Here is a 16,291-nt window from a genome sequence, read left to right as displayed (position 1 = left end):
TGTGCTCGTGCACGGCTGCACGCGAAGTCAGAGCTGAAGAAAAAGCTGGCTCAAAACCTCACAACAATCTACATTGTTCCAAAGCGGCTTTACAGAGATAGATTGTTTTGGCCTTATAGCAGTTCTTGAATAAAGTTATTTTCCAGCTAAAGTTAATTTGATTGAATCACTGTCGTTGCAACGATCATTAGTTATTAACTTATGGGCAGCTAAGTTAATAACTTCAGTTAATCACTAATTTATAATGAATTAGTTGAAATTTTAATCCAAATTGACTAATACAGTAGCAACCTTCACAAGGACCGTCCGTCTTGATCAGTATGGGATTATTGCTCAAGAGCACAATGATGATAGTTCATGATAGTTCCAGGTTCAAAGCCTCATCAGCCCAGAGCATGTATGTGGATATATTCTTGAACAGCAGAGAGAATTGGGTTGATTTTGGAGAGGACTTTAGTTTTGGGGTTTTAAGTTTCACATCGACCTTTACACAGAGTTCTAGCTTTGCTTGGCTATTTTTGGCATATGTGCAACTCCTGGCATTGGACTGTTTTTTCAAAGAGATTTGCACTTTAGATTCGGCCGTGTTCCACTTTTAGATTTGCTCCTTATATCTTTGCAATCAACACTTATAGTGACATTTCATATAGGCAGATACCTTAAAAGTATGTTTAGTGTGTAGTGTCAGGTTATATAAAACCATCATGAGAAATAAACATTACATTTGGTATTTGTATGTTTACATAACCGTGTTGTACTCTGCTACATGATATCTATAGTCTGCTCTTTATCTATAGTCTGCTCTTTTTTTTTTCAACTTTTTTTTTAAGCTTACAGTCTTCAGTGAAAATGAAAACTGTTTGTTATATAAAATGTCTCTTTGAGAAATCAATATTTTTGACCTGTGTGCCTGTTTTTCCAAAAGTGTCATAATATGTTTTCAGCTGTTCAGATTTAGCAATTCCAGCATTCTCTTTTATAGATTTGCTGCTAAACTCATTGCTGGTGTTTTGGATTTCAAAAGTATGATTGATAGGTGAGTTATTTTATTATTTTATGAAGCAATTGGAAAATGTCCAAATGTATTAGTTTGTTTTAATCAACATTCTTTACTGTGTCATAGTCAAACATTGACTGTGGAATATCTGGGTGGCAAGCCTTTGTGCATGGACCAGTATTACCAGGTGTTGTCTTCATGTCGGATCCCTGGACCCAAGAGGGACACTGTGGTGAACCACGCAATTGGAAAGAACCCTCCTACGCACATCACAGTGGTCCACAACTTTCAGGTGCTTTGCCACACTTCTTTCAAAAATATTAAAGAGGTTTTGCTTTTAATTTGTGATGTTGCTGTTTGATCATAAAAAAGTCTGCAAAGTTACAAAGCAAAAAGTCAACTCCAAAGGGAGTTGTTCTTTATATCAGTAAGCACTGTTTCTGAACTCTCTGAAACACCTCGATTGTAGTCTTCTTTTGGAAACATACATGCCGCAATATTCCTCATTTAAATAATTACCGCCCAAGGCATATGGACAACAGGTGTAAATTATTATCAGACAATGAATAACCAAGGAAACTAGCACAGGAAACTGAACAAAACCCATGCAAAACCCACCTATACATACGAAGAACACAAACACAGATTATCCCTTACAGTATTCCCCCCCGATCAAGGAGGCGCGACCTTACTCCTCATTATCAAAAAAGTCCAACAGAGGCAGGTTGGAGAACGCTTAGGTGGAGGGATGCAGAGTCCCAGAGTACGTGGGACAGGGGCCAAGGCAGAAACAAAGACGGGAGGAGACAGGGGGGAACCCCTAGCAGGAGGGCCAGGATGCAGGCCCACGGCGGAGTCAAGGGAGGGAGGAGTCATGGTAGAGGCTTGGCAGCAGGAACCAGGGAGCTGACGGACCAAGATGGAGCTGGCCAGGGTGAAGCCGGAGGACTGGAGGAACCGGGAGACACCAAAGGTCCTGGAGGGCAGAGAGGTCCACAGTGACAAGCAACTGAGAAGGAGCCAGGACTGAGGCAAAGGTGGAGTGACCGAGGATCAAGGCTGAGCTGGAGGGAAGGAGGAACCCGACGGAGCCGAAGGACCGGACAGACCGAGGTCGAGTGAGTCACAAGTCGACACTCCAGAACTTGACTGGTGAACACAAAGCCCAATGCAAATCCAGGCGGGGGAGACGGCGCCAGCATGGGAGAAGCTGAAGGACTGAGATGACACGGTTCAGGTTGGACTGAAGGAGTGAGCAGTGCATGCAGGGTTTTCACTGACAGTTCTCTGGATAGATACAGGACAGACATATAGGAATGACCCTCTTGGCAGACTCGGAACAGGCAAACATTTTTATCTTAGCTGACTTGAAACAAGCAGAGGAGGTGGAAGTGGGAGGCAGGGTGGTAACACAGACTCGATATTAGGTGGCGAAACAGGTTCAGTGCAGGGTGACAAAATGGGCAGGATATACTCACTCTCCCACAGTAGAGGGGATACTACCTCACCTCATCCCCTCGAACTCCATCAAAATTCCGTCAGGTACTGGCGTTGAAGCCGGCTCACTCACCTGATCCTTGGACAATCCTTGGCTCAGTTTCTTTCCTCACTGGCAGTGGTATCGTTGTGGGCTCTGGCTCCACGTCTGTGGTGGGCTCAGGCGCATCTGTCACCGGGGTTAGTGTGGCTGCGACTGGCACACTCTTTTCCTCCTCGCTCTCGCAAATGGTGAAGGGGGAACCATGGTGGAGGAGTATCCATTCCATGTACTCCATAATGGTCCCCAGAGGTCCATCTCCAGTCAAGTGCACTCTTGTCTCAGAGTTCAAGCTGGATCAGAAAATCACACACAGGCAGTCGTCATCATAGTGAACAAGGTGGTAAAGGTCCAAAAATGCCTGTGTGTGCCTCTCTAGGGACTGGTTACCCTGCAAGGAGGAGGAGGATACGCAGCTATTTATCTGCCGCTGGATCCCTAAAGGTCAGTTCTTCTATCACAGCTATCAGACCTATGACCAGTTTTGTCTCCATACTGGCGTGTTGAATCCAATCTTCAATAACCAAGGAAACTTACACCGGAAACTCAACTAAACGTGCAAAACCTACCCATGCATACAAAGAATACAGACACACAGACTATCCCTTATATCATAGACATGTGACAAGAGCCGGCAAAATATGCCTGGGGTGTTTTGACATAAACATTAGAAAAAATACTGAAAACATATGAGATTTTTGCAGAAACCCATGTTTTGTATTTATATCAATTTAATATTGATATTTTTTAAAGGAACTGATACCAAATGATTAGTTTGTGAGTAATGATACATTGATACTGCAGTAACAATGTAAAACATGTGGGGAAAAAAGATGTTTTTTGAACATTCAAGCATGAAAATCTGTTCTAATAGACCCATAGTGTTCAGTAATTCTTTTTATGAGTTTTTAATTTTGACAAATTAATCGTTTTTCAAATGGTTTTCTACATATTTGAGCTTTGGGTTTGAAGCTTTGGTATTTGCCAGTAACATTAAAGTCGATTTTGTTTGTAGGTGATATCCAGTGAGACAAAATGAATAAAGATAAATATGTTTTCTTTCCATTTCTCTCTTTATCTCACATACTGTTTATTTCTCTGTGTTCCTCAGTTCTTTGTTCTGGATGTATACAACAGTGATGGTTCACCACTGACTGTAGATCAGATCTATGTTCAGCTGGAAAAGATCTGGAACACTTCCCTTCAGACCAATAAAGAGCCAGTTGGCATCCTGACTTCCAACCACCGTAACACCTGGGGCAAGGCCTACAACAACCTGATCAAGGGTGAGTTGAATGGAAAGTAACATTTGATAGAGCCTTTGTATGTCAATGGGAACTGACTAGGCAAAAGACTCATATTTCTTGCTGATTTTTTTATAAAAAAACTTATTTAGTTAAAAAGATCTTGGTAAGATATCACTGTTAGTAAACAAGTTTCATATTTAAAATTCATATAATTATTTAAAATGCCAAATAATTCTATTTAATAATAGATATATAAATAAATGTAGGTACTTTAAATTTTAAAGTATTTTTTTTCTCTGAAATTTGCATAATTTACAGAACTCAAATTCCAAATAGGATTGTGCCATTCTGAATAGCCAGTGAACCCTGCTGCATTTTTTTCCACTTTAGAGCTCACATTAATTATTCAGTAGTGGGCATTTTGTTGGTTGGTGGACATGGTGTTTATTTTTCCTGTATATTTACACTGTTCCAGACAAGACAAATAAGGATTCAGTGCGGGCAATCCAGAAGAGCATCTTCACAGTGTGTCTTGATGCTCCAAAGCCACGCGTGTCAGATGAGATGTACCATAACAAGGTGGCTGCTCAAATGCTCCATGGCGGAGGCAGTCGCTGGAACAGTGGAAACCGCTGGTTTGACAAAACACTGCAGGTTACTATCATGCATTTATATCTGTCTAAAAGCTCAAAGAGTAGATATGAATCCAGATTTATTGAGATATTTTTCTTTACCTGAAATCTCTTGTTTTCCACAGTTCATAATTGGGGAGGACGGATCGTGTGGACTCACCTATGAACATGCTGCAGTTGAGGGACCTCCCATTGTTTTCCTGGTGGACCATGTTGTTGATTATATGTAAGGATATGACATCATATAATTCTCAATTAGATTTTTAAAAGGAATTTTTCGACAAGAAATATACACTACTGTTCAAAAGTGTGGGGTTGGTACGATTTTTTTAATGAAAGAAGTCTCTTCTGCTCACCAAGGCTGCCTTTATTTGATAAAAAATAATAGTAATATTGCAAAATATTATTACAATTTAAAATAAGTGTTTTCTGTTTGAATATATTTTAAAATGTAATTCATTCCTGTGATGGCAAAGCTGAATTTTCTGCATCAGTACTCCAGTCTTCAGTGTCACGTGATCCTTCAGAAATAATTCTTCTGTTATGCTGATTTGCTGATTTCTTTTTTACGATCAATGTTGAAAACAGTTGTGCTGCTTCATATTTCTGTGGAAACTGGTAAAAAAAAATTGGAATACTTAGAAAATTTAAAAGAACACTATTTATTTAAAATAGAAATATTTTGTAACATTATTGACCACAACCGTTTAAATGGTATGTAAATATATTAACCAACAGATATGCACTGATACTGATAAGCTGGTACTTATTTTTACAGATCACAGATAAATGACTAATATTAACATTTTACTCTGCTCTGGATCACAACATTATAACAATATTAAAATAGATGTTCATTTGAGATTTGCTAAAGATTGCATTTAACAGTGTTGTTATCATTGTTATTAAAGATCTTTAACTAAACTAAGCATGATATGATGGCAGTGGTAATTTATAAACAAGGAAATGAGCATGCGCAATCAAATATCAAATATCGGCCAGTACCAATAAATAAAAAATTCTGTAATATTGGCCAATATAGTATTGTGCATCCCTAAACACAAACACATCCCTTTCACTTTTTTTGTGAAAAAGTATTGGTGTTCAAAAAGTTTATAGATTATATGTTATGCAACATGTATGTAACAGGAGGAGAAATGAGATGGTACGAACTCCCATGATTCCACTACCTATGCCACTAAAGCTTCGATTTAACATCACGCCAGAAATCAAGAAGGACATTGAGAAAGCCAAACAGAACATGAACATGTGAGGACTGAAATAATTCAAACTAAAATAATGGGCTTTGAATCAGTACCTGTAATAAATGAATATTAAATCATGTACTTCCTTCATCCTCTTATATCCTGTGTATAGAATGGTGCATGAACTGGACGTTCGAGTGCTAAACTTCTCACACTACGGAAGAAAATTCCCGAGGTCTCATAAATTGAGCCCTGACGCATTCATCCAAATGGCTCTGCAGTTGGCATACTACAGGTAAGTTTGACACCCTAGTGCTGAATATTTGGTCTCTGACCAACGGTCTCTAAAAATCCTTGAAAACCTGTAGTCCTTCAGATAGTATTTTGTTTTTACATCCCAATGGCTTCTCTCACTTCATTTCCTAGGTTGCATGCGTTCCATTTATGCCACATTTCTTCTTGTCAGGATCTTTAAAGGTCAAGTATATAATTTTTTTATGTTCAAATCCTGTCTTCTATAAGTCAGTCATTTGTAGGGTTACGTTTAAGTTTAAGTCCTTTTTAATGCCTTTTCCCTGCTAACTTCCCTGTCTAGTTCACTCGGATGTATGCCATTGCTTACGTTGCACAAGTGCCCACTACTGGCGGAACACTTGTAATGGGTTTAAATGGAACGCCGTAAGCCCTTGATCACTTTTGGGTTAATTAAGTGCGAAGCACTGCGAGTTGCTGTTGTGATGTTATGATCATGTTGCTTTGTGGTCTACGGAGCTGCCTGAAGTGAACAAATGAGAAGACTCGCTCCCTCTGTGAAAATCGAGGGGTCGAGGGTCTGTCCAAATAAACATCCCTCGTCCACTTGACGAAGATGAACGCAGCTTCTGGCTCAAACTGAATGTAGGGTGGGACTAACTGTATAGGTATCTCGATAGCCAAAGGGGGTGTGGAAACAACATTTTTGCAATTCTGTTTAGTGCCACTAGTGGCATATAAATTACATACTTTACCTTTAAAGGTAAAGCATTGCATTCTGGAAGTGGAGAGGTGCAGAAATTGACCAAAGGGGATACGACATGCAGCTTCCATGTGATTGGAAACTGGTTTCCTCCCAACATTCACACAATAATTAATTGCATGTGGATAAATTAAAGTGTGGCAAATACTTTTTGTGTCTTTGTGTCTTCAGTACTCAAAGGCCTGGTTTCTCACACAGGGCTTAGATTAAGCCAGGATTAGGCTTTAGTTCAATTAGGGCATCTAAGTAGCTTTTATAAACATGCCTTAGAAAAAACATTACTGGTGTGCATCTTGAGACAAAACAATGGCACTGACATATTTTAAGATGTCAATGCAGATTGCTTTCAGTTAAAACAGCTCAAACATGTATTTGGGACTTGGCTTGAGCCTTGTCTGTGAAACCATGGAAAAAGTGCTAACTGACGATTAATGCTATAATTTTTATGTACCCATAACCACGCCAGTCCACTATTGATTGATCTCGTTCCTGTGTTAGGATGTATCAGATGTGCTGTCCGACTTACGAGAGCGCCTCCTTGCGCATGTTTAAACTGGGCAGAACGGAAGCCATTCGATCCACCACCACAGAATCGCTCCAGTTCACACAAGCCATGGATGATCCGTCAAAAAACGTACAAGTTTACATTTTAGTATGATTTTCGTTTGTCACTCTCGATTAAGTTAATTTTCCATGTTATTATTGTTACGTTTTCACATTTGCAGAATGCTGAGAAAGCAGCACTGCTCGAAAAGGCAATCAAAGTCCACAGAGAGCACACACACATGGTGAGCGTCATATGATCTTTAAACATTTAAACATGTTTGTCATGTTATCAAGAATTCTCAATAAATATGATCTAAATTAATAAAAAAAAAAATATTGATGCTGTTACAATTTTGCCTATCTTTTTGCCTCCTGATCTCAGTTTTTGTTTCCTTTGTAATCAGGCCATCCATGGGCAGGCTATAGAGAGGCACATCCTGGGTTTAAAGATGGTGGCCATTGAGGACCTGACGTCTTTACCTGAGATCTTCATGGACACATCATTCGCTGTGTCTTCACATTTTAATCTCTTCACGAGTCAGGTTTGTGGCTGCTTAATAACAATCTGTACTCAGAGTTTTGCTATTTATGGGAATTAGACTGGAATTTATTCACTCTTATGCCATCTCATATTTGACTTTCTTCGACTTTTTGAATAATATCTTAAATCTTTAAATAAAATGAAAATCAGGTACACAAAAAATATCATAAAAGAACCATAAATCCACAATGTCCACCAACAATGATAGTCAGGGACCCCCGCAAATATTTGTTTTGTTATTTAAAGAGCGCGTTAGTAATGTGCTCCTATAGGCGGGTCTACAACACATGTACACTCTGCTTATTACACACACAAATAAATAGTGGGCAATAAAGCGCGCAGCAGCACACAAACTAGCAAAATATTAGGATAATATTAAATATTAGGATAAAAGGATTACAATGTAAAAGATCTTTGTGTACACAATATTAATATGGCAGAATCTGGCTTGTCTCGTAGATGGTCTGCTTGCGCGCTTTAACTTCGCGCACAAGGAGATGCGTTCAGTCTTTCCGCTTGCAAATTCCGCCATGTAAATAGCGAATCTGGCAAGGCGCGAGCGCAACTGGCTTTTAAAGGAAATGGGAGATGAGACTCTGGTTGGTTTATTTCACGTTACGCCTAAAACACACCCATTACTCATTAAGAGAATAGGGACAACCCTTTTAGGCCATTTTTCCCATCGTTAAACTAGCAAAATTTTAGCCTCATAGCATAATTGCCTAAGTCATATTTCAATGTCTTTGGAAAACAAGAAGAAACAAAAAATGACTTAGGCAATTATGCTATGAGGCTACCGAAAAGTGGATTTGGACACTCCCTAATTGCAATTGCGCCCTGCGCTTTAGACCTGCGCTTAGATCGTTAAAATAGAGCCCTTAGACTTATATATGTAAATGACCTCTGTTATTATTAGTTAACCTCTTTGCATGTGAAATAAGAGCAAGGATTTCTTATGTCTTGTGGGTTTGCATAGCTGGCCTGCTTTACATTGTGTCAGGTTCACAAAACAACCCTGAATGTGTCTCTCAAACGGGTAACACCATGTCCTAACCAGACGCATTTCCAGGGCAGTTGATAGCGGGACGAAAGGTACTGACTATTGTCCAACTTTTTAAATAAAATGAAAATGAGATGTCAAGTTCAAAAATGACAAAAACATCATAAAAGAACCATACACCAAAATGGGATCTCAAATATATTAAATATTAGGAATACTTATCCCCAAAGATATAAAGGACTTAGAAATACTTAATTATGATCCCATAAATAAAAAAATTTAAACAGACATTGCTAGATGGAATTTATTACCTTTTTTTTAATATGAGATCTATAATTGACTCAATCAAACAAAACATACTTCCAAGTTTACTTTATCTGTTTCAGGCTTAGCCTTTTACCTTGCCCAAAAACAATTTACAGAATGGGACAAATCGATCTCCAGATTCATATGGCAAGGTAGGAGGCCAAGGGTCAAATATAAAACCCTGCAGTTGAGTAAAGAAAAGGGAGGGGCGGCCCTTCCACGTCTAAAAAAAAAAATATTTCTGTGCTGCACAACTCAGACCAATAGTCTATTGGTGCAACCCAGAATACCAAGCAAGATGGAAAGATATTGATTGGTTTGGGGAGATTCCTATACAATCGACAATTGTAGATGAAAATCTAAGCGAAAATCAATGGATTAGGGTTACTCAGAAAATTTGGCACGAGATTATTAAGGAGTATAAAATAAAGGATTGTGTGAAAATATTGAAATGGAATACATATGAGCAAATATATTAGACACTCGTTTCAAACTGTGGACTAAGAAAGGGATTACAGCCTATTTTTCAATAATGGGCAATATAGGACAATTATTAGATTTTCAGCCCTTGAAAGAAAGATTCAATTTAGAATCTAAGGACTTCTTCAGATATCTTTAATTGCAACAAAATTTCTATCAGAAAATGTAAAAAAGTGCCTGTCGAAGATCCAAATAAGATTGCTTTAGTTAAATTAATCACCTCAGTGTATAATGCTCAACCAATGGGGAAGACTATTACTAAATTATGTAAAGCATTGACAGATTTACAAGGAGAGTCATCTCTATGTGTTAAGGAGAGATGGGAGAAGGAAAGCAGTTTGGTAATAACAACTGAGGATTGGGAAAAAATATGCAAACAACAATGGGCAACTTCCCACTCCCTATACTGGAGAGAATTCTGCTGGAGAAATATCCGTTTTATTACTCCAAAACAGAAAAAAAAATAAAAAATTAGGTAGCGCAAATTGCTGGAGACAGTGTGGTTCTCAGGATGCCAACCAATTTGACATATTTTGGGATTGCCCTAACATCAGATGTTTTTGGAAAGATATACACAGTATACTAGAAAAGATTCTAGGCACCTTAATTGATTGCAGTTTTGAGACACTTTATTTAGGCACTGTGCCGATGGCCTCTGGGAAAAGAGGAACAAACACATGTTTAGAATAATTCTTGCATCAAGCAAAAAGGCAATAACCAGATGCTAGTATAAACCTAATCCCCCACAAATACAGGATAGGATTGGTGTTTTAAAAGGTATTTTCAATATGGAGGGAATTACATTTTATGTGAATTTTCAAAAGGATTTGTTTGTCGATTTCTGGTCTAAATGGATTGAATATATAATTCCTATTGAACCAAAGAATTTTTTTTTTGTTTGTTTTTTGAGTGATGCGATTACCTCCCCCTTCCTTAGTAAATAGATTCTGTGTTAAATCTGAAGAAAACTGTATATTGTGTTCTGATACTGTCACTGCCTGGAGAGTTTTGGCACATTCACCCACAAAGTCCTTACAATAGTCAGCGTTTCTTCCAAATTCCATCCTCTCACCTTATAATTCACCAGGCTTGTTTTTTCTTTATTTTTGTTGCTGTACTTTTAAGACTTCTATATGCAAATGACCTCTGTTATTATTAGTTAACCTCTTTGCATGTGAAATGAGTAGCAATGATTTTTGCGGGTTTGCATAGCTGGCCTGCTTTACATTGTGTCAGGTTCAGAAAACAATCCTGAATGTCCTAGCCAGACACGTCGACAGTGGGATGAAAGGTACTGACTATTGTAGTGGCCACGGGATTTTAAGGGGGCCCACAGCAACAACCTGCATGAGTTCCTAGATTCCCCAGCTATGGCAATAAAGAGCTAATAATCAGTTATCTGGCCATAAGATCCCAGCGACAAGCAATATGTCTGTCCACACCAGACATGTCGCGACTACGAGATGTGAAAAAAAAAAAAAAATCAATCAAAATCACAGCCAATCAGAAGAGCATGTGGGCGGGCTCTCTCTGCAAGCACGTAAGCATATTTATAAATATTATCCATTGTCGCTTTCAGAATGGCTAAAAAGGTCTTACAAATGATATTAAAACTCACAATACATTCTTTTAACATTAAATAAAGCACATAATCAGAACCTGAGGTTATACTTGTCAAACTTTGTATGTTGTTCCAGCCATGACATCATCACAGAATATAGAAACTGTTTCTAAAATATAATCTCGTCTGTAATAAAAATCTACTGATGGCAAGTTTGAAGTGAGAACCCAAGTGCAGCTTTATTTCCGAAACAAAGTCTCGGCATGAAACTCAAAGCAGAAACATGAATGTGAAGCTTAACAATAGTGGTTACAGTGAAACAATATTTGACCGAGACACATGGCAGACATGAGGGCTTAATACACACAAGACTAATGACTAGACAAGGGACACCTGTGAACAATCAAGACAATTAACCAATGACAACATGACACATTCACATGGGGAACACTTGGCAGGGTCACATGACAAGAACAGGGGATCACATGACAGACATAAAACAAGAGCGTGAAACAAAACCAAACCGTGACAAGTATCAATCCTCAGCCAGGATCAGCACACTGCTCAGTACACTCAGTTATTTTCTTCTAGATCTGCTGTACAGCCGAAACAAACTTTGTTGCATTATTTTCCTGTTATCACTGTAAAGCAGCTTTGAAACAATCAGTATTGTAAAAAGCGCTATATAAAAAGAAGTGACTTGACTTGACTCAACTTACAATTCCCAAATTTAGATACAAAGAAATACATAGTACCTTCTTCTGGTCTACCTATCCTATTTTCTTGCTAAATACTCAATAGGCATTGATAATAAGGGTGGTCATGGTGGTTATAGTTTAAATAAAAAGCCCATTTAAAGCCCCTCTGAGACTAAGTAATAGTGTTTCACTGTCATAATACCTCGCAAATGATTCTACCATGTTGGTGCCTTTTGATATAGTTTACACTTAACAGATAACAGGGTTGCAGTAATGCTTCCCTGAGGACACTTCTGTGCTATGAAGAAATATCTTTCAGCTCTAGTCAAAGAAAGGATTGTTTTGGAACTATGTTTACAACTGTATTCGAACTAGGGGTGTCGCAATATACCGGTAATGATGATGATTGTGATATTTCAAAAATAAATAAAATACCGATATAGTGCAATACTACAAAAAATTTAATTAACGTAAATAATTCAGCGGCAATAGCTAGATGGCAGTAATTTGGTTGACACTCGTAGTAGGCTGTGGAGGCATTTCACCTTAACGCTAGATGACACCCGTCATGAAATGGAAAAACGACAAGGACAATAACGCTGAAAAAAAGACAATAACGCAGTGGCTGAATACAAATATGCTTACTTCCCTACTATGTAGTAGGCAAAAATACCCGGATGACTTAATACTTCCGGCGAGATTCTTAAGTGTGCATCCAGTGGACACTTTACTATACAATACCATGAAGCCATGGGAGAGGTGTCGTGAATGAAGTGACGCCACTGATGAGAAATAAGATACTCTATACCCACAGACAAAAAAGTTAGATGTGACAGCCCTAATTAGTACTTGCTCTTCATAACACTTAATTTGTGGTGTTATGGGAACTATATCTGAAATTTACTTAATTGATCTCATCGATCTCAAGGGACAGTTCACCTAAAATAGAAATTCTGTCATTTACTCATCTGTATGACTTTCTCTCATCTGCAGAACATCTGGGAAATTGTTTCAGTGTTTTTATTTGTCAGTACAATAAAAGTCAGTGGAAACCAATGTTGTTTCAAACGACAAATAAAAGAACATTATTCAAAATATCTTACACAGAAGGCGTTTTTCCATTCCACTGTGCTACTTTTCCATTGCTTTTCAATGTAAAAGCACACTAGACAGACGTCTTTAACCGTTGCGCTTGCGTCTTTTGCAGCAACACGACATGACACGGCATTCTAAAAACGCGGTGCTCAAGTTAAAGGGGTCAATTATTTTGTGTGTTTGGTTTAATGCAATGTGTTTACGAGGTTTTAGGTAAAAAAAAAAAAAATCATTATTTTACACATACTATACATTATTGTTGCTCCTCTATGCCCCGCCTTTCTGAAACGTGTCGATTTTTACAAAGCTCATCGTTTTGAAAAGCACGGTGTGCTCTGATTGGCCAGCGATCCAGTGCATTGTGATTGGCCCAAAAACCTTAAGCGTGTGAGAGAAATGTACATGTGTACAAATGAAATGTGTTTGGAACATCAGCTCCCAAAGCAATAATGGCAGGTGATTATGTCGGTACTGCCTTATCAATTCGAGCCCGAATCTGAACCGGAAAATGCAGATGATCAAGCTGATCGATCAGCTTAACCTAAAACGTGGTTTTAGGTAAAAAAAAAAAACAAAAAAAAAAAACATTATTTTACACATACTGTACATTATTGTTGCTCCTCTATGCCCCGCCTTTCTGAAACGCGTCGATTTTTACAAAGCTCATCGTTCTGAAAAGCGCAGTGTGCTCTGATTGGCCAGCGATCCAGTGCATTGTGATTGGCCCAAAAACCTTAAGCGTGTGACGTAAATGTACATTTGTACAAATGAAATGTGTTTGGAACATCAGCTCCCAAAGCAATAATGACAGGTGATAATGTCGGTACTGCCTTATCAATTCGAGCCCGAATCTTAACCGGAAAATGCAGATGACCAAGCTGATCGATCAACTTTGCTAGCGCAACTGGACCAGATCTTATCAGATTGGTAAGGTCTTATTTCATTGGGGACATAATTACTGATTATAATGACTTCTACTGTCTTTTTACACGTCATGCCGCGCTATGGGTGTGAGAACACTATGTAAACATAAAACTATGTCTGCATTTGTGATCATAGAAACGACAAACAAGCGTTACTCTATACTGCTTAAAACTTGCGTTTGAATAGTCATTAGCAAATTCTTAATATATGAAAACATACTTACTGTGTCTGTGAGTCAGAAGCACCAGAATGTACATGCAAATATGGAAAACAAAGTAGTTTGGCTTTAGCAACGAATGACATGGCGGCGCCGGCGCAACAAAAATACAGCGAGAATAAAAGTTATGCCTTCTTTATTTGCGTATACATTTGTGCGGTGTTATGAAACTCTGCCCCCACATACTGATTTGGGGGCGTGTTTGAATGAAGCGTTTTTGGAAGGTGTGGCTAAACCTTAACTTTTACAAAGAATATCTCTTTAGGTTTGACACTTTGAGCTTTGTAACTCTGCAGATCTTATACATGCACAAACAGCTACATAACACTAAAGAAAAAGGAAAACAAGAAATCGCATCAAATGACCCCTTTAAAAGTTCAGCTTTTAAAAAACGCGTCTCTAGACCTTGAGATTTTTTTTTTTTCGTTCCACTGACCTACATTTTTGACAGCAAAAAAGCAGTGCCCCTTATGCTGTTTGGGTGTACTGTCCCTTTAAGAGCTTGAATGTTTTGTAAATCTATATTAAAGTGAAATGTAGCATTTTCATGTAAGCTGTGGTTGTATTATTTTCAGGTTGGATCAAAGACAGACTGTGTTATGTGTTTTGGACCCATGGTTCCTGATGGTTACGGTGTCTGCTACAACCCCATGGATGACCATTTCAACTTTGCAGTGACGGCCTTCAATAGCTGTGAAGAAACCAATGCTACTAAATTGTCCAGGTTTCTAGAGGATGCTCTTCTGGACATGAAGACTCTTCTGGAGCAGGTGTCTAAGGCCTAGTGAGTGACGACACTTCTTTAATGGCAAAAGAAACTCTCACAGAAGCCCTGAAACCTTTTCAGACTGGAGGCTTTTCCCACTTTCAGTGTCATTAAACTGGCATGTATTATTGGCTCATATCATTGGCTCATATTGATATTCCATATGAGCGTGACGTGTGTGATTTTTTTTTTTTCATTATGCAAAAACTATAAGTAACTAAGAAAACCATTATTAGGTTGATTCCATTCAATATGTAAGCTTTGTGACTATGTGGTGCTTTTAAAACTTTGATCTGTTTGTTTAAACAAAGCAACATTGACCCAATGGCTAATGGAAATCGGGAAACCTGTTTCAAAACAGTCGTTATTTTTGCAGTATATTTTAATGATGCTAATGGCACAGAAATGACACACTTCACTATTCAGGGAAGTGACTATGGATTAAGAGGCTGCTACAAACAGGGACAGAGACATGTTCATTCTGGTTTTACAGTTCCAATTGTAAAAACTGTATGTTTGGGAAGGCTGTTGATGTTGTCCAGTCCATATCATGTAAAGCCCAAAGTATACTTCAGTTTTGTTTGTTTTTTTGCGTACGCTAGTATATGTGTACAGTGTGCATGAAGTAAATTTCATCATTATATTAAAATCAAAAAACGTACTAAAAAAAGGTTATATATAGATTAGATACAGATATTTTATGTTTGCATGTCATGTGACCATTAATCAAAATCAGCGAACCGTGAAAAAAAAAACGTTTTGTTAAATTATTGATATGTTTACTTCAAATCTCATGGGGTATTTCAAGTAAATATTTTAGGTCTAGGGGTTCGCCTGGTAAAAAAGTTTGGGAAGCTCTGAAATGGACTATACTTTGAATGGCTATGTGTTTGTCTGTACACATATGCTAAGTGTAGGCATAAAAAACAAAATATACCTTGGGCTTCAAGGAGGTTCATGCTAGTTTCACAATTGCTAAGTACGACTGTTATTCATTACCAAAACTCTCATAGCCACAGCCTGTTCTAAATCAAAATATCAGAAAATACATTTTATGATTATTATTTATTTCTTTGTGCTTTTAGATTAGGAGTAGATTTGGCACACATTATTGTCAGCAGATTAACTCATGTTCATTACAATAAATATACAGAAGCACTGATATATAAACAGTAAATTGTATTATTTTTGCTTTTAAATGATATGACAAAACAAGACAGAATACTTCAGATTATATCTTTGATAAAACGTTAATAAATCCTCCTGTTCTGATTTTGGTGTGCTAAACTGGCTAAATTATGGTTGTTAAATGTTCCAAGGCTCTTTATGGACTATAAACACTCTTACAAACTACACTGGTTCTTCTTCAGAAGGGTCAATGTACGAATACTCGGCCCTGAACATTCCCTTGATTTGCTGATACTCCCCGTGGAATTCCACTTCAGCCCTGCTTCCCGAGGAGCTCCACAGGAAGAGCTGTGTCCCTCTGAATATGGTCATCTTTAAGGCATCCACATCACGAAT

At 38.1% G+C, this 16,291-nt stretch overlaps 2 protein-coding genes across 2 annotated transcripts in view; one reads left to right on the top strand and one right to left on the bottom strand.

Annotated features, from left to right (window-relative positions):
- LOC308680209 (carnitine O-acetyltransferase) overlaps window positions 1–16,039 on the top strand; it is a 20,993-nt gene extending 4,954 nt beyond the window's left edge. The window contains exons 4-14 of the mRNA XM_081348221.1: window positions 983–1,036; window positions 1,124–1,289; window positions 3,646–3,820; window positions 4,257–4,435; window positions 4,539–4,639; window positions 5,563–5,682; window positions 5,791–5,913; window positions 7,132–7,267; window positions 7,359–7,421; window positions 7,584–7,721; window positions 14,577–16,039. Coding sequence (XP_081204347.1) covers window positions 983–1,036; window positions 1,124–1,289; window positions 3,646–3,820; window positions 4,257–4,435; window positions 4,539–4,639; window positions 5,563–5,682; window positions 5,791–5,913; window positions 7,132–7,267; window positions 7,359–7,421; window positions 7,584–7,721; window positions 14,577–14,786 — 1,465 coding nt within the window. The 3' untranslated portion in view covers window positions 14,787–16,039. The remainder of the gene's footprint in view (window positions 1–982; window positions 1,037–1,123; window positions 1,290–3,645; window positions 3,821–4,256; window positions 4,436–4,538; window positions 4,640–5,562; window positions 5,683–5,790; window positions 5,914–7,131; window positions 7,268–7,358; window positions 7,422–7,583; window positions 7,722–14,576) is intronic.
- The window catches only part of adamts13 (ADAM metallopeptidase with thrombospondin type 1 motif, 13), a 31,582-nt gene continuing 30,430 nt past the window's right edge, over window positions 15,140–16,291 (bottom strand). The window contains exon 31 of the mRNA XM_081348220.1: window positions 15,140–16,291. Within this exon, the coding sequence (XP_081204346.1) occupies window positions 16,118–16,291 (174 nt within the window). The 3' untranslated portion in view covers window positions 15,140–16,117.

This window comes from Scardinius erythrophthalmus (genome assembly GCF_964197995.2).
Source record: "Scardinius erythrophthalmus genome assembly, chromosome: 20".
Lineage (NCBI taxonomy): Eukaryota > Metazoa > Chordata > Actinopteri > Cypriniformes > Leuciscidae > Scardinius > Scardinius erythrophthalmus.
This window is presented reverse-complemented; position numbering and strand designations above follow the sequence as displayed.